This window comes from Cuculus canorus, chromosome 1 (genome assembly GCF_017976375.1).
Source record: "Cuculus canorus isolate bCucCan1 chromosome 1, bCucCan1.pri, whole genome shotgun sequence".
Taxonomy (NCBI): domain Eukaryota; kingdom Metazoa; phylum Chordata; class Aves; order Cuculiformes; family Cuculidae; genus Cuculus; species Cuculus canorus.
In genome coordinates this window covers 32,294,130-32,312,609 of record NC_071401.1, presented here as the reverse complement: position 1 = coordinate 32,312,609, position 18,480 = coordinate 32,294,130, and the positions used below count along the sequence as shown (strand labels likewise).

The 18,480-nt window shown below is 36.6% G+C and overlaps 1 protein-coding gene across 10 annotated transcripts in view; it reads left to right on the top strand.

Annotated features, from left to right (window-relative positions):
- AKAP11 (A-kinase anchoring protein 11) overlaps positions 1-18,480 on the top strand; it is a 55,461-nt gene that overhangs the window by 12,977 nt on the left and 24,004 nt on the right. For 7 of the 10 annotated variants that reach the window (XR_008448848.1, XR_008448851.1, XR_008448847.1 and 4 more), the window contains exons 5-10: positions 2,751-2,798; positions 4,277-4,411; positions 5,370-5,634; positions 6,101-10,766; positions 13,130-13,285; positions 17,874-17,957. Coding sequence is in view for 7 of the 10 variants with exons in the window: in XM_054060535.1 (XP_053916510.1) it covers positions 2,751-2,798; positions 4,277-4,411; positions 5,370-5,634; positions 6,101-10,766; positions 13,130-13,285; positions 17,874-17,957 (5,354 nt within the window). In the remaining 3 variants the exon portion in view is untranslated. The remainder of the gene's footprint in view (positions 1-2,750; positions 2,799-4,276; positions 4,412-5,369; positions 5,635-6,100; positions 10,767-13,129; positions 13,286-17,873; positions 17,958-18,480) is intronic. The other 3 variants (XM_054060503.1, XM_054060545.1, XM_054060512.1) reach the window with 3 other exon arrangements.

Here is an 18,480-nt window from a genome sequence, read left to right as displayed (position 1 = left end):
GGGGAGCAGGCAAGAACATGAATTTGTGAAAAATTAAGAGCTGTGACAGATTAGAGGCAAGGAAAAAAATAAGCAGTGAGGGAGTAGACAAAAGCTTGTCTGTGTGTATTCAGACAGACCATGCTCCAGAATCTATGAACCCCCTCAAACATTTCCTCCTGGCTCTCACTTTGTTTTTTGTGTGTAGCAAATACCTGGCAATGAACTGACAACGTGCTTTATATGCCTGTAGTGATGGCCCTTATGGAGAATGATAGCTGACTATAATTAGTTACCTTATTTGCTCAAGCATTTGAGAGCCCTCTGACGGAAATGTAAAAGGGTCGATATCCTGCTACAGAACTAATATTTTTTTTCTTCTCGGGAAGGACACCTATATGCACAGCGATGTTAAAGGAATGTTGTTAGTGCTGCAAGGATAATTATTCAGACTCAGAAAAAACAGAATTTAGGTTTCCTGTACCATTTTAATTAGTTTCCTCTGTACCCATGGGTGATGGTAACCTTCAAATATAATGTTTCAGGCACTATTTTTAGTTTAAAGAAAAGTCTAGTAGTGTGAATGACTGTTGGCCTTTACATCTCCCTGGCCTCTACACCCCAAAACCTTTTGAACTGGTGTACTAATTTCAGACATTTTAGAGGTCTTAAAAGGTGGTTATTTTTCTGTGAAAACTGGAGTTAGGGCACAAGAAAGAAATCCAAGCTAGTGGTGTCATGGAGGCAAAAATAGGTAAACTCAGCAGTGGTGTGATCTCTGACAGCAATATGCTGGCCCATCAGCGTACATATGAACTGGTTGGCCTTCATCTGTGTGAAGCTGTAACTCCTGCATACTGCTCTATCTTACACAATAATTTATCCCATGGGAGAAGGAAAGGGTTGGAATCAATCTCTTGAGGAAGAGGAAAGGTCATATAAGAAGGCAAAAGAGCGAACCCCCATAAAAGAAAAAAAATTTCCCCTAAAGCCCAAGAACAATGAACCCTAAAGCCTCCGAAAATGTTTTTCGGAGAGCTGTTTTTTTTTCCAAGTCCTTTAAATTGTTCACTATTTTGCCTTTTCTCTGGAGAAACTCAGTTCATATTGTAGGTACTGTACAGGTTAAAAGATGTAGAAGTTGAAAGGTTTCTTGCAGATATTGCACAGATAAAACATTTATGAGTTGAAGAAAAGATGAAGGAGTTGAAGAGCAAGATGCTCAAACAGGATTGTTTATGGTTAACATGGTGAATACAGTACTGGAGACTTGTAATTTGTCTGGAGCTATTTGGAATGCTACTGCAAAGCATTGTTTAATTTATGATTTTGTCATAACTGAAATAAAGGATAACCAGTAGGTTCCTGGTGTGAGACCCTCTGAAATAAAGAAGTCAGGATTTTTAATATTTTAGTATAGTTTCATTTTAAAAGAAAATCTGGGGATTTTTTGGTCACACATTAAAATAACATATTCAAAATACAAATAACTTTCAAAACAGAATTCTTTTTTCCACCATTTTATTTTCTGAATTTGTCTCTTCCGTACATTCGATGATTCTATGTGTGCACAATCAAGTAGCTGAACCAGTTAATAATTAGCATTTGTCAACAGTGGTGTTCTTTACTGTTTTTAAATTTGAGAACCAACTGACTACCTTACAGGGAGTAGCTGCTACAAATTTACTGAGAACTGTGACTTCAATGCATAACATTCAGTCTTTCAGTCTCTTGCATGGTGCTCTGCAATAATTGGATCCAAGCCATATCAGCCTTAAGTCCAAACATCTGTGGAAGTTCTTAATCTTTGTACTTTATTCCATATTTACAAACTGGAAGCAAAATTTGTTTTTTTACAACCTTTGTTTTGAAACTAAATGCTTTGGGTTTTGGTTTTTTTTTAAGCATGCAGATACATTATATTGATTTGTCATTAGGAAATACTAAATGAGAACTGAGGAAATGTGGCATTTGAAACAAACTTTGAATATGCAAAATAGATCATGATCTGACACTGAATAAGACAAAATACTTATGCTCTTTGGTCTGTTCTTGTTGAACAATACAAGACACCTGTAGACAGAGGAAGGGAGAATATGGGATAAAATATCTACCCCGCTCACAAGCTCAAAAACTTGAGGTAAAGGTTACATTTCTGGCATACTCTGGGTTTCTGAGCCTGACAAGACCTTTTGAATTTGAATATTTTCATTCTTTTACTTTAGGGGTTTATCTGCTTGGATATTGCATGCAAGTACGTGGCTTAAGTAATCTGTTGTGTTTTGACTTTTGGCTAATGAGTTTACATGGTGACTTCTATAATGTTTGGCATTATGCTCTCTTCAGTATATCCACATGTGTTACAGTTCGTTATCATGGACAGATTTCAGACTGTAACTGTTTTTTGTGTCCAGCCTGAAGCAAGGACAGATGAGCACTGATCTTTGCAAAATCATGTTTATTTTAACAGATGTAATGAGACTTGTACGTGTTGCTGAGTATATACCAGCCAATAGGCCACTAGAAAAATTTCTGTGTAGTAGGTTTTAAATGTTGTAAGGGCTTTTTAGTTCGATCTGACCTTTCACGAGTCAAATGGCATAGCAGTACTTTGTGCTACTGTTTGAACAAACTATGCTACCCTAAAGTATGGTTTTCATGCAGTTGAATGAAGCCTTATGGTAAAGTTTGCTGAATTTTTACCTTTTAAGTATCTGCAGAAAACTGAAGTTCTTTCTGTACTTCACTATAATTGTGTGTTTATTTTACAGATTACATTTATAGGTTTTGCTGAAGGGATGGGTACTGCTCATTTGCAGGTACTGTATGTATTGGTCTGTATTGGAAAGTAATGTTTTTTAGCACTGGTCATTTCTTCTTAGTAGTACCTGATTTTTCAGATGGAGGAATTTGGGTGTTTGAGAAATGACATGTGTATCTTGAGCATTTAAAAAAATTAAGTTCTAAATATCGTTGAAAGGTTGAAAAAATAATTATTTTAATAATTAGGATCAGTGTTTTATAGTTGTTAGAAATATTAGCAGTCTTGTATTAGAATGGTCTGCATCGCTTTACTTAAATTGTGTAAGGGGGCTTCGTTTTGTGTGGTGGGTGTTATTGAGGTTGGGGAGAGGGTTGATTAGTTCTGGGTTTGTGGTTTGGTTTTGAGTTTTTTTTGTGAGTGTTTTTTTTGTTGTTGTTAAAAACCTATATATATCAGGTTTCTTGTTTGTAACCTTCTCCTTTGTAGAATTGTGCAGTTGGCTTCTGAAAAGCTGAAACTTTACTGAATTTACTAGCTGTGACTTGCTGGTGGGACCCGCGTTAAAGTTTTGTTCTGAAGTTAAATGAGGAAATACTCTTTTAAAAAGGGTGCCTCAAACTAATGGAGTTGTGCTGTGCCATTTTAAGAAGTTAAGGATATGATTTTCCCATGCAGTTTAAATATCAATATACCCATAACATGCATGGTTGCAGTGCAGCTCTACATTTCTACTCTGTCTAGATCTTAGTAGACAAATTGCTGGAGGAAATGAAAAAGAGAAACTCTTGAATCCATTTGTATTCAAAGGTGTATCAATGTTGCTGATTCATCAAATGATAATAGTGCTAGACGTTCTTTCAAGTATGTGTGAAAACTATATGATTGTCTAGTTAAATGAAATTTAGAAAAAAATGGGCTGAGTAGGTTTATGGAGGCTTGGTTTCTATCATGTAGATCAGTAGTGTTGAGATTGTTTAAAAAAAATCCTAAATTTTTCATGGGCCTTTTCTGTAGTAGGTAAACCTAAAAGTTATCCAAGGTCATGCTTAAAGGAGTGCCTTGGCCTTGTTTTTATGCTGGGGGTTAAAACATCATTCCAATAAAGCGCACTAAAAGCAGGTAGAGATCCATGGAGAACCATTGTTAGCCGAGTTCAGTCTTCTGTTTTAATTACGTACCCTGTAGGATGTGCAGCTGCTTTTTAGTGCTTACAAAATTCTACTTTGTGACTTTTAAGCCTGTTCCTTTCCATGAGCAACTGCGATTTCTTCTTTTGGTAGAAGAGTGTGCTGGAGTTGAGTATGGACTGAATTAAAACTTGTTTACGTGAGCTTTACACCACATGTGAGCTTTACACAGCACGCAGTTGGAGAGAATAAGTGGGGGATGGGACAAAAAATAGGGTAGAAAAGAGAAGGTTTACCAAATTTAGCAGCTGTTGCTATTTGGGGGGGGCTATGAGGTCAAAAACATTGTGATTTACATGTTATTTTTTCACTTTGTATTCTCAATGCGTTTATATACTTAAATCAGGAGTTGGCAGCTGTTTCTGTGGAGCTTCCAGATGTTCTGAAATCACTCCAGTTGTGCAAACTAAAAGAAAACGAGGTTATATTTCTAAAAGATGTTAAGAAATCATCGGCAAAACCTTATGTCATGAAGCATCAGGTAAACATTTAGTAGCTTCTTGCTTGCCTTAATTACAGAGTCGTTATGTTTGACCTAATAAAGAGTTTAGTAGTATCACAACTTGTCTTGCTTGTGGTTTTGGGCAGTCTTAGCCACAATAGTATTACCGTTATATTTCTGAGGTTTCTTTCAACTGAATGTTAGAAAATCTCAAAATAAACTTGGTGCTTTCGAGTCCTGCGTTACTAACAGAAACTATTTAACGAATAATTAATTATGGTGCTGATCCCATCCTTATGCTAGTCTGTAGTCCCTTTCACTGCCAATTTGGAAAGAAGATGAAACTTGTCAAGTTGCCTATCTCTGCTCTGCTCTGATATAGTTTTCGTTTTTGGCAGAGTGTTCTTGAAACAGAGGTGCAAAAAATTATAAGAAGGTCAAGTATTCATAAGACTCAGTGGGCTCTCATCTTATTAAAAAATTATTTACAGTGATAAATGTCAATTGTATAATTTCCCTTATTTTTATTTCCAATATTATTATTATGTTTTAAATTATATTATTTCCTATTATAAATCTTAAAGTGAACTTTTAAAAGCCCTATTGACTAATCATATATGTTAAATTTAGTTATGTTGCATATAAGGTAAAAAATACCTTGAAGAAACAAATATTCTTTAGACTGAAGTACTATTCAGCGTAAACATGCTTTGAAATACTGTCTTCCTCAACAGATTTTTAACTTAGATTCTTTAATTAGTTAATTCTTGACTATGTATTATCAAAATTGTGTTACACAACCCTTTGATTGTTTTATTCAGAATACAAAAGTTAGCTAAAATCACTTATTTTCATATCATTATTCCATTCATTTACTTATCCTTAAAACATTCATAAATTGTTTACTGTTCATAAACATGCATTGAAAGACTCCCTTGTTACTCCTGACAGTTGAAATCATTCCAAGTTTGTTTTCTTGTTGCTCTCTTTTTACAAGAATCAACTTCCTGAAGTATTTTGTGTGATGAGACTGCCTCTTTCATTCCCAAGGATCAAGGCTGATCATATATTTACCTTGCTGAGCAAGTATATCACAGGCATAAGATATGCAGTGGAAATAAACTCATTGCAAAAATGTCAAACAGAGATGTCCCATGGAGAAGATGATGACACTAATCAGTCAGTTTCTTCAATTGAGGACGATTTTGTCACTGCTTTTGAACACTTAGATGAAGATGAGCCTTCAAAGATACAAAGTGCTGGTAAGTTCCTGCATGCTGTTGAGTTGTAGAAATTATTTGAAATTTAGGCTGTTGGGATTTCATGAGAAAGTGAATGTAAATAAATGGCTTTTTTTTTTACATTAATCATATTTTGTAAAGGGGTGTTATGAAATTTAAAATTTATTATCTTTTGCTCTTCATGACAGTTTGTCAGCTCATAAAACAGAGATTCTAATCTCAGTATCAAATGCAGGTAACAGAATCTCGTTCTACTTCGTGTACCAAAAAAATACACCACTTTGTTAGTGACTAGATAAGTTATAATAGGATTTGAAAAAAATTAAAGGTTGCTTTAATCATGAAAGATCATTAGCATTTGGCAGCAAGAACAAACCCGGCAATTGCCATCTATATCTGTCCTCAGTTCTCTGTAGTTCTGTGAAAATATTCTTGGTTTTGAAGCAGTGTGTTGGTTTTTTTTTTTATTTTTTTTGTTTGTTTTTAGGTGCATGCAGCTTAACTTCTCGAAACCATCGAGATGCTGCTTCACAGACCATCCCTGCTCGATGTTTAGAAGCTGTTGACTCAGAAATCCGTGTAGGTTCTGCGCGTAGAAATTCATCTGCCAGATCTTCTTTGATTGATATTTTGGGACTTAAGGAACTGTCTTCAGTAAAAAATTCAGTTACAACCTCAATTTCTGATCCTTGGATACAAAGGAGTTTCTATAAGCCATATAATCCTCCTGATCAAGGTGTTAATTTTATATGTAAAACATTGTTTTCCTCCTCTCCAGCTGAATCCTCTGAGTCAGATGGGTCCAGCCCAAGCCCTGTCATCTTTTTAGATGAAGAAGGCTATCAAAAAAGCTTGAAGGCAAAACTTCAGCTGCCAAAAATTCCAGTAGTGAAAGATGGTATAGAGGATTCGGACTCAGAAGTAAGTGAATTTTTTGATAGTTTTGATCAGTTCGATGATCTGGAAGAAGTCTTGGAAAACCCTTGTAAAGTTATTAGGGATCCCGTCCTAGGGAAACCCTCCCAGAAAAGGAGGACTGCACACGAGCAGTTGTCTTCTGCAAGCATTACAATGAATCCTCAGAAATTCAAGTCTGATCGCCCCACTCTCCCAGCCAATGTGAAGAAACCAACTCCTCGTAAACCAGAATCGCCATATAGCAGCGTCTTTGATGTCCCGGATTCCCCTCGCCCAGTTAAAACAACAGGGGAAGAGAATGGAGGCTTGTTCAGCCCTATTAGATCGTCAGCTTTCAGTCCACTAGGGAGCTGTGGTTCTTCTGAATGTTTATGTCGAATTAATCTTGGTGGAGATGGGACAAGTCAAAATCACCATGATGCAGTCTATAATAGTTATTCAGCATATGCTGACAGTGTTTCATCTGAAATACTGGGTTATGTTTTTCATTCTGAGTCCTCATCAGAACAGGTATGTTCAGGAAATGTTGCGAAACACAAAGGGATTGCTTTGAAAGAGAAAAAACGTCAAGCTCCAGATCTCAAACTGCAAGCTAGTATGGAGCCAGATAAACAAGCAAAACCTAAACATAAGTCACTAATGATTAGAGATAGCATTCAAAAATTTGCAACTGAATTAGTTGAAAAAAGTTTTGGGAGTGCATTTAAGGACCTGCAGAAAGGTGTTTCTTCATGCACCAATGCACTTTGTCATTTGGCTGCTAGGTTGACTTCTTCGGTCTTTCAGATGGCTTTTTATGAGATTGGAAGACGAAGAGCGATCTCCCTGAAGGAGCGTGCCATTAATGGGATAGCAAACTTTTTGGTGAGTGAAGCTATAGCTGGTGCTTTGAAAGAACTGCGGCATGTAAAGAAACAAATATTTACCAACGCTGTTGCACGGTTTGCAGCAGACCTTGCCGAAGAACTTGTGTTTGAAGGAATCATGGAAGTATGCCAGTTTTCATATCCCTCGACACCTATAGCTGTGCAGCCTTCATCGTTTGATTATGAAGACAAAGTGGTAAGATCCTATGCCAGAGATTTGTCCGAATCTGTCATTCAGGAGGCTTTTATTGAACTGTCTCAGGTTGATGTCGCCTTCACAACACAAGCAGCTATTAGTGTTTCTACAGGCAATGTTAAATATGTGAGCGCAGAAAGTATGTTAGAATCAACGCAGACTTCCACAATTTTTCCTAATTTCAATGATAGGGTAGCACCGAAGCCAATCCAAGATTCCAAGAAGGAATACACAGTACAGCAAGCTCTGTTTTGCACCTCTGGTGTTGTAAGTTCAATACCTCTGCCCTTAGCTGGAAGAGCTCTTAGTCAACATCGAGTTTCCTCTGATGCTTGTAAAGCAAAATTATCCACTGCTCCAAATTCTGATGACAGTGTGAAAACATACAAAGACTCCGTTCATCCATTTTTCACAAGCAGAAAGAGAGAGGAGGAAGTAACTTCTTTCAGAAATATATATCTAACTTCTGATCACAGTCAAAGTACCGAAAATACTCCATCACTCTTACATAACCAGAATGTTTGTCTGTTTAACAGACAAACAAATAACAGATCTGGAACCAACAATAATTCAGAATTAACAAGTGGGTCAAAAGGCATTAATAGTTTTTCTGGAACTATGGTCGATATGATAGTAAATGAAGCTTATGAAGCCATAACCTCATCTAGGGTAACAAAAGCGGTAGAAGAGTATACAGATTTTTTAACAAAAAAAATCACAGATAAGAAACCTCATGGGCAAGGCATTGGTGAAGGTTTCCCCAAGAATGTGTTTGCAGATCATTTGGCCAAGTATGTGATAAAACAATCTGTGGAGGAAAGTAAAACTCTGTTATGCAGCACCAGCGAGAATTCAGCAAGTAATGTGAGCTCACAGACATACACAGATATCGGCAGAAAAGAACAATGTGTGATAAAGAAGCAAGAGGTTGAGAAACAAAGTAATGTTTCTATAAATGAAGACCAACAACAGATGCCTTTGAATAATCCACGTAAATTTCTTGTTGCTCCAGCTCATTCTGTTCAGTGTTTTTCAGAATCTAAGGATTGTTGGCAGGACCAAAAAGGACACAGGTTTTCTTCAAAATCACCACTGCCTTGTTCCTCTGTGGCGCTTGTTAGGCACGTTCTGGAGGACTTTACTGACACAGGAAGCAGCTCAATAACATGTTTAAACAAGCCCTCAAAAAAACACGATACTCAAAAACCATCATCAGGACCTTTGACTTACAAGCAGGCTGATTGTTTTGTGCCTGCAAATAGCTTTGTCTCAGTGACATTTGGCAGTGAAGATGCTTTGCGGGTGGAACATAAATCAAGTCTCAAAGATGGCAATGCCTGTGTAATGCCTGATACACCCCCACCTACTCCTTTAGTACCATGTCAAGGTAGTTCTGAAAGAAACTTAAGAAAACTATCTAAGAAACTCAAGGGGGAATTAGCAAAGGAATTTGCACCTGCAACACCGCCTTCTACCCCATACAATCCAACTGTTACTGGTTTGTTTAAAAGTGAGCATGACTCTTTGGAAAATGAGGAATTTATGTTGCGACTCATGCAATCACTTTCTGAAGAAGTGGAAAGCAGTGAAGATGAAGATCATTCTGAAATGCCTGTTGAGAAAGAGGAGCACTTGGAAAAAACAGTTGAGTATGCAGATTACTTAGCTAGCCATATCATTTCAATAGCAACTGAAATGGCTGCTTCCCATTTAGATGGTAAAACAAATGAAAGAGAAGCAGATAGACAGGTTCATTTAGCTATGCAAAACAAAAAATGTGGATATACTGCATCTATAAATATCCCAGAAGAGACATGCAATTCTTTATGGAGTTATGCAGGTGATATGGCAGGAAAAGTCATCAACGAGGCCAAGAAAATAGTGAAATCAAGGCATTGTAAACTGTTGAGGTTGAAGCGGATTAACTGTCACGTGGAGTGTCTTTATCTGAGAAAAGGCGATAAGGATCATAGTTCAAAGGAGCTGTGCGATGCAGTGCAGGACCAGTGGCCGGCAAAGAGAGATTCATCTGTACTTCCTCTACCACAAGGTATAGGCATGACAGGTTTGACTTCCAAATACCCAAGCTGTGAAAGTGTGACTGATGAATATGCAGATCACATTATTCGAGTTTTGAAAAGAGAAGGTGGTAACGCAGAGCTGTTAATGGATCAGTATGCTAGCAAACTTGTTTACAGGTCTATCAAATCAGGGTTACAGCAAGCGGCTAGAAAAAACAAATGGAGATACAGCAAAAAGACGTTTCCTGGGCAAAATGCACAGGTAAATGGTAAGCTGGAGCAGATCAAAGCAGCGAATACAGATGTGATACAGCAAGTGAAAAGCTGCATTCATCACTGTGATGACCAAACATATGAAAGGAGTATCAGCACACCAAGAACAGAATGCACGGACTTGTTATATTTCACAGAATCCCTTGCTCGCAATATCACTTGTGATGTCAGGAAGAAACTGAAAATGTCTGGAGCGTGTTTACCAAAGTCTCTGACAGACTCCTGTCTGTATAAAAGGACTGCATTTGATGAAGTTACAGGGGATCTTATTAAAACAAGGTTTTCTAGGACATTTCTTCCTTTCTCCCCAGATCATAAACTGTATCATAGTACAGGAAGTTTAAATGAAAATGGCTACAGTGAAGGCATAATTCAAGCCATTGAACAATATGCTGGGAAAGTAGCAGACGATACTCTAGAAATGAGTTTAGAGTCAGCTGTTCTCCATGTGGCTGAAAACAGAAGAAGTGGGGATAGGCTTTCATATACTGAGAAACTGTCTCCTTTTTCTGGAACTGTCTGTAGATGCTGCAGCATGAAGGAACATCGGTACTGTACGGAAAGTACATCTCATCGTCTACCCACACAACAATCCTCCATTCCAGTGAGGCATTTCCTTCATTCTGGATTAGGTGGTGACTGTCAAAGACAAAGAGTGTTTCAGCTTGATATTCCTAAAATCCACGTTGATGTAGAGCAGAAGACAGAGTTTTCTGACAAGGGGGCTACTGTGGTCGTAGGGAAAGCAGGAGAGCTGAGTTACACAAGTCTGACGGCTGACAGCGGTATTGGACAAGATGGAGTCAGTTTTGCTGAAAGCCTTACTACTGAAATAATGACATCAGCTATGACTAATATTGGTCAGGCAATTAACATAAGGTAATATTTATTTTCTCTTATTTGTTGCAAGAAATATATGCTTTATATTCTTTTCATTCTTCTGGTTATATTTAAAATGACTTAGCTCTAGGGGGAAAGAAAAGTCACATGTGGGAGCTTGAAACCAAGGTTTTTATGAATGTCAGTGTGCGTATGTTCCAGTAGGTGACTAGTAAGTGCAAATTACTATTTCAACTTGAAATGCTGTTATTTTTACCTATGGTAGAGAATGGTAGACTTTACAGGTTTATTTTGATCTGTGATCCACGATGGAATCCAGGTTTGTTACCTGCCTATATTTCCTCTTCTGTGCTGAAAACCAAAGTAATTTATTTTTGCTTTTGTCAGTAGAACCAACATTTGGTACTGGCCAAAGTAGGCATTGGCTTATGGATGAAAGCTTTATTTTGATTATGGCTGTGTTGTGACAGTGTCCTTATTACTAGGGGGGAAAAAAAACCCACAACACCCTTAATTTAAGAAGAAAAATACTGAAACACGATTTAGCTTATGAAATAGTAATACAGTAGACAAGGAACTGAGTTTCAAATTCCTGTGTATTTAGCAAAGGCTAATATACTGTTTCCTTAAATACAGGAAATATGTGCTGCAGTAATTTTGGGGCAAACAACAACTGTTTCTTAAAAACTGTGCAGTGATCAGAATGACCTGAAGTCTGTTCTTCAGGTCCAAGAGCAATCTTTACCATGTTTGTTTACAGTTTATACTAATATTGACTTTAATCTACTTTTTGTGTGTATGTGAATTCTGCACAATAGCTAAAACTTTCTTTTATTATTCATCATGATGAATAATAAAAGTGATTATTTTACGTTCAGTGGCTAGAAGCCATAGTGGGACTGAATTAAATTTTTCAAGGTTTGTTATGAAACATTTAGATACTAGCTTTTGTTCCGTAGATATGAGTGGAAGTTTTTTGTTTTGTGGGGGTTAACTTTTGCAGGAAAGTATAAGCATTCAACTAAAATTTCTAGCAGCGTGAAGGTGCTAATAAGATGGATATTGTGGCTTTCTGCACAACAGGATTGAATCCATCCATTTTTTGTCACACACTGGGTAATAATGTGGTGATGTTTTCCTATACTTACGGTATCAAAGATGACACTTCTTATGAATCGCTTCTTTAGAATATTATTTAACATTTCTAGTTAGAATACAACATTAATAAAATGTAAGGTTTAAAGAGATGCTATTCATTACTTTATCTGTGACAAGGAGGCAATGTTACGTGTTTAACATGACAAAATTTATAAGCATTTCTTCCTTTCTTTTAATATATGGTATGTGATGCTTGTGTTTCTTGAGACGCTGCCAGGAATGTTGAAAAGAACTGTTGCTAATGCTGCTGTAACTGTAAATAAAAATCGGGAAAAATCACCTTTGCGTTCCCCAAATGGGTTCCAGTTCAGAAAGCTAAATTCTTTCTTCAAATCTACCTGTTTTTCTGAAAAAAAATTTTGCTCCCTGGACGCAAGTGTTTTCAGTGACGTGGTTAAGGTTGGCTCTTTAAATAGCGACTGTTACAGTTGCTGCTTGCTGTCCTGGTAGTAGGGTGATCCTCCTTGAACTTTCTACCATGTTGTCTATGTTCAGATAATCGATTTGCCCCTGAAAGTTAGTTCATAACTGCATGTTCTCCTAGCTTAACTTTTTTCCTGAGTTCAAACTTCTTTAAAGTTATGAAACTGGATGTTTTGAAGTATCTTTTAAAGGCTGCTTTTAAAGGCTGCATAATTGCTTGACTGTTTTTTGGATAAAATTTTAAATTTAATTCCCAAGGGAAAAATTTGTGTGTGAGTCATATGTTGCTATTGTTTCTTGAAGCAGGAACACATTTTTATCTACAAAAAGACCTTTCTAAAAAAATGGTTTCCTAACATTTTTAACACCAGCATGTACCTGAGCCCTTTGTCTGCAATAGCAGACCACCTAGCTGGTTGTACTGAAGGCAAAGAGAGGAAATAGCCAAAATGTCTGTGGTGAACAAGTTCACACAACTTCAGTCTTCTGCTTCCAAAGTGTACTTTGGTATAGTCTATAACACAAAACTGCCTCCTGTGCTTTATAGCAAATATTCTTCCAAATTAGAGAGTTATTTGTGCCACTCTGTCTTCTGGTGAAAGAGTTCCAGATAGCAATTCCTGACCTAAGCTTGTTCAAATTTCCCATACATTTCCTTCCTCCTTTCTTATATTAAGAATAGGTTACAAATTAGTGGATTCCCCCACCTGTTCTCTCTCAGTGGAATTCACTGTCTTTGCAATGATGTTAAATTGCTGTAAATGAACTAACACGGACCATCACGAAACGCAGTGATATTTTTGTCTTAAATTTTTGTTTAGCTCTGTTGGAAGAGAAGGATTTCACTCTGTTGAATCTGTTATTAGCCAGCAGATGAGTCCTAGCATTGGTGATGATAGCACTGGCAGTTGGTCCAATCTGAGTTTTGAAGATGAACATCCTGATGAAAGCAGCAGTTTTCTTCACCTCAGTGACAGGTAACTATAAATGTGTTAGTACCGTTAAGCAGTGATCTTGGCTTTGTATAACTTGGCATCAAGTAGTTTTCTCCTGGGGACTGGGGAAGAAGAGATTATTTTGTCTTCAAAACACACTGACTTTTTTTTTTTTTTAATTAAAATTTGGTCTAATATTGTGCTTGAATCTGTTTTCCTGCATAATGTTTTTGTCCACAAATGTTCATAGTACGCACACTGTAAAATTTGTGGAGTATATGTTGTTATTTATGACAGGCAGGGAGTGACATCAAGTGACACTGTGCATAGATAATTTAAATATTAGCAGAAGATGCCGGCATTTTTAAAACAAGCACCATGTGTAAAATACAGCTTGAAAGTACTGATTATTAGTTGTGCTCCAAAATTTTAGAAATGAATCATTAAGCATGTGTTTTATATAAGTTCATGTAGTCTTGAAGAAATGTGAGCCTAGTTTGCATGAGGCACTTTAACAGCTTTTTTTGCCTTTTTTGGGACTAGAATTTGTAAGCTGTTCTAACAAATATTGGTGAAATACTTAGGTACTACTAACCATGAAGTTACAGGTGTGTAATAGTGCAACTTACCTGGTCAGGGTAGTTACTTTTCCCACAGACCTTCTCACTACACTTGGCTGATTGATAACTAACAAAGATTAGGATGGGAATTCAAAATAACTACAATGTCTCTGCTTGTTGCTTTGTGGAAGTGGTATTGAGAGTTGTGGCCTCAGCTTCTATGTAAGGAATATATGAGGAATGAGTAAACTTTAGGTTTTTATGATTGATATACCACTTATGTTACAGTAGAAAGTTCAGCGTTTTGTTGAAGAACAACAGAAATGGGGGAGAGTTTTTTCTTTTTAGGTAGTACTTACAGCATGACTGAGATTATAGAAAATATGGATTTATGCTTCCTTGTGTAATGTACAAATAGGTTATTTGGTACCAAAGTGAAACTACTCACTTAAATATTTACAATATTTTTCACATTTTGCTTAACTAAATATTTTAATCAAACCACTACTAGAAGTTACCACTCATACAACTGCGTAATTCTGTAAAAGAATACAGTGCCTTGAAGTTATTTTAATCAAGGATTATCTGTTGAACAAGTGAAAATAAGTTAGACTTACATGATGAAATTCAGAGTATAAGGAAGAATATTCAGGATACTGGCAGTTACAAACAGTGAATAAAATACAGGTTAGTTGATGCTGGGAAAAAAAAAATCATGAAAAAATTGCTGGACCTGTAGTGTCCAGGTTGTATTTGTTTTTTATCATCCCCGAAACAGATTTAGATGAAAAGAAAGTAATATCTGTAACTTGCAAGAAAACCTGTGGCTCATTAGAGGAGGAATGGCCTAAATTAGCATTTAACTTGGAGAAGGGGAGGCATAATTTGGATAGCAAGGTATCAGCAGAAGAAACTGGCATGCACAAATTGACCAGCTTGTTTTACAAAACTAACTGTGAATTGGTGACAGCCCCTGTGTTCTTTTGTGTCGCTGAGGTTTAGCAGGTGGAAGTGACAGGATCTCGGGTAAAAGGAGTAAATAGATGGGGGGGGATGTTCCTGTAACAAAGGAAGCCTCAGTAATAATACTGTGGAATAATGTTAGCATATTCTAAGGAAATTAAAAAAATGTGGCTGTGGTGAAGATTTATTGCTTTTTTATCTTCTTTTAAACATAAACTAGTTAATTAAACAGAAAAATGCCATTCAATCATAGAGGGCGCATTCACTATGCAGTTACAGCAGTTGAAAGTTTGGATTATTGGGGTTGGTTTTTTTTGTCTTTTTTTTCATTATGGCCAGGACCATCTGTTTAAAAAATCATTCTGCTGATTACACATAAGCCATGTCAGTTCAGGACATTTAAATGTACTGTTAGTAGCACTGCTCCCCTGGCAGCTATTTCTTGATGCACGTGGCTTCCTTGTGTCTAAGAAGCAGTCAGCAGTCTTGTGTGTACCATCTTTGCAGTACTAGTTATCATTAGACCAATTTATTGTGGTGCTGGTACGATGTAATTGAATGGCATAGTGAACATTAGGTGAGTTTTGCTTGGTGAGGGAGGACCTCTCCCTTCCCCCAGTATTTTCCAGACCATTTGAAGTATTCAGTGTATACTGGTTCTTGAGACTCCTTTAGTTGACCTTTTGGAAATCATTTTCATAATAATAAACCTAGAGATTCCATAAATGGTAGCTGAAATTTTTTTGGAACGCAGTCCCAAGGAAACAATAAAACAATGCAAGCTACAGCGATCCTCTTCAATTTTCCTTGCTTTGCTTTATTTCGGGAAATAAAGGACTTGTTTTTTATAGTAGCTCTGTTGAAATGTTACATGCCCTCTGTGTCTCGGGATCAACCTAAAAATGGTGCTTCAGTACTTCAGAGGATTAAACTGTCTCTAAACACGGGAGCAAGACAATTTGGAAAGAATTAAAGCATGATCCCTGCGGTTCTTTAGTGGACTTGGTAAAGTTAGTTATGCAGAGGAGTGCTTGTATCTTCTACTTCAAATGCCTAACATTAGCAACTTAAATTTAGAAATAAAATAATCTGAAGCTTTCTCTATAGTTGATGTAAAGGTATGGGTATAGACGCAGGTTTTTCCAAGGGGTGAATTGGACCATCCAGGTTAGGTTATAATTCAGAGCAGAAGCCTCTTGCCTTTGACTGTATGTACATAATACAGAATCTCAAAGCAGCTAATCTGAGTTATAGTTCCTATATACAGAATGTATATAAAAGTTGAAAGCTTTTCTTGTAATTAATCTGCTGGCTCGAGTTGAAGAGCTACATGAAGCATTATAGGAGCATTATGATGACTTCTTTTATGTTTATTGGTTGTTCTGTGGTTGCAGGACATTATTTTCAAGACTGTTAATTTGGCGTCTTGCAACAAAATCAAGGTCACATTACGAAAAAAGTCTGATACATTGTTCTGTAGTGTAATATGGTTAAACGTATTATTATTTCAGACCCGGTTTGACCTCTGTCAAATATTATTCTCTTACCGAATGAAAATAGTAGTATGCATGAGGCAATTCTGTTAGGTTGCAAATACTTTCCTTTCGTCCAAACTGGGGCTGCTTTTACTTCCACAGATGTTATGCGTTTATAACTTTCACTGAAAAGAGACTGTGTGACTGCAAATTATTGGTATCAATAGGCTCTGTTAAATCTTTTCTACACGTAATTTGAGCCCAATGTAATAGTTCATATATACTGTGATAGTCTCACACTGCAGCTTGATAAACAGTCTTAAGACCAGGTTTGCATTTCTGTGCAAATCAAGTTTCTTTGGAAGCTTCTGCAATTTGATTTTTTTTTTATTTTGCCTTTTTTTTTTTTCCTCTGCATAATGAGAGAGCTGTTTGGTTGTTCTTTGCACATGTAGCCTGAATAAGCAACCTTTAATTTTTTTTTTTCTTCCCTGTTAGGGTGTGTTCATGTTTCAGGCTTGCTCACCTCCTGTTAGCCTTTTGAAATTAGGATCCAGGCAGGCATACTGGAAAGCAGATAGGTGATGCACTGGCAAAGTCTCACAAGAGATTGTCTGTCTCTTGAAATGTTTCTTTCCAACATTTTTGGTTTTAAGTTTTACTATTTGTCTTGAGTGGAATGAGTGGAGAATAAGAGCTTTAACAGTCACGCAAAACTTGGGTGAAGAAGGCAGCTTGCAGTGGGTTTTCTCTGGAGTTGCTTTGTGGCTTGTCATACTATCTAGAGCAGACAACCCAACTTTCTCAAAGAATGCTGGTTATCTTGAAATCCTATTCTTGGAAGGCTTCCAGATGTGGAAATTTGATCATATGAGTGGCTCAGTCTTGTGTATAAGCACAGGCTAAACAAACTCTGCTAATTATAATGCCTAAAATGTACCAGTGTAAGGACATGCTATTTTTTTTTTTTTTAATTTGCATGAGCTTGAATATAGTCATGGAATAAATGCAGCATGTTTATGAACTGTGAGTATCTTTTTAGTATTGTTTTCAGTGATCTATAACCTCCCCTATTTTTAGGAAATCAGCTTGTAGAACAAGATTCAGATTTTTTTTTTAAAAAAGTATATTTTATTTGCTCTAAGAGTTCCTTCTCATTGGGCTGTTGGAGATCATTACTGAATTTTTTGAATGAGATGGAACTGTTTTATTTGTGCAGCTGTCTTCACAATGTGTAATTTTATGAACTTTTTGCTATTCCTTAAGCAAATATTACAGTTGTAATCCATAATCCTGAGTAGTCATATTGAAATTGTTGAGCTTGTGTAAGTAACAAGCAATATGCTTAGACCAGAGGATAGAATTACTGATAGCAATGATCTGGAAAATTAATGAGAACAAATGAATACATTCACCTGTGTACTGAAACTTGCCAGTTTTGCATTTTTGTGCACATTGCTGCTCCAAATACAATGACAATCATGTTTGTACTCTGTTCCAGCAAACCTATTTAGGAGGTTCCAGTGCTCTTGCATTAAATGTATTGACAAATCAGCTCTAAGGAAAATGAAGGTTCTAGTTTGAGCTATTGTTGTTTTCTAGTTCAGCTGTGTTCTCTTCTTCTCCTGGCAGTAATGGTAACAGCAGTAGCTGGAGCAGTCTTGGTTTAGAAGGGGATATGTATGAGGAGAATTTATCCTTTCCAACATCAGACAGGTTGGTTGAGTTGAGAAATATAAAACCAGATGGGTTCCTCATAATTAATGCATGAAATCATCATTTTGGAAAATAAAAATATGGTGCATTTTTTTATGCTGATACATTATTCACACTCCTCTCACGTAATCACAATATGATTTTTTCATTAATTAATCCATACTGAATAAATTTTGCTGTGCTAAACTGATGAATGTGTTCTGCTTGCAAAATGAAAGGTCTCTTTCTTGCATGGTCTTGCTTGCAGATTTGCTTTTTCAAGCAAACTAGAGCTTGCTTCCTACAGGATTTCTGTTTTTCCTTTAGCTTGTGGAAAATTTCAATAAGCTATAGCTGTTCATACCTGTGACATAAGATGGCTCAATCTTCTCACATATGAATCAAAACTAAACTGTCCGTCTTGATTAAAATGAATGTTTTCTTATTATTTTAAAAGTCTCCATATTGCAATATTTCTTTTTACCACCCTTCTCTTGTTTCTCTCTTCTCCCGTCTTTCCGTAAGAGCTAATATTGTGAAGTTG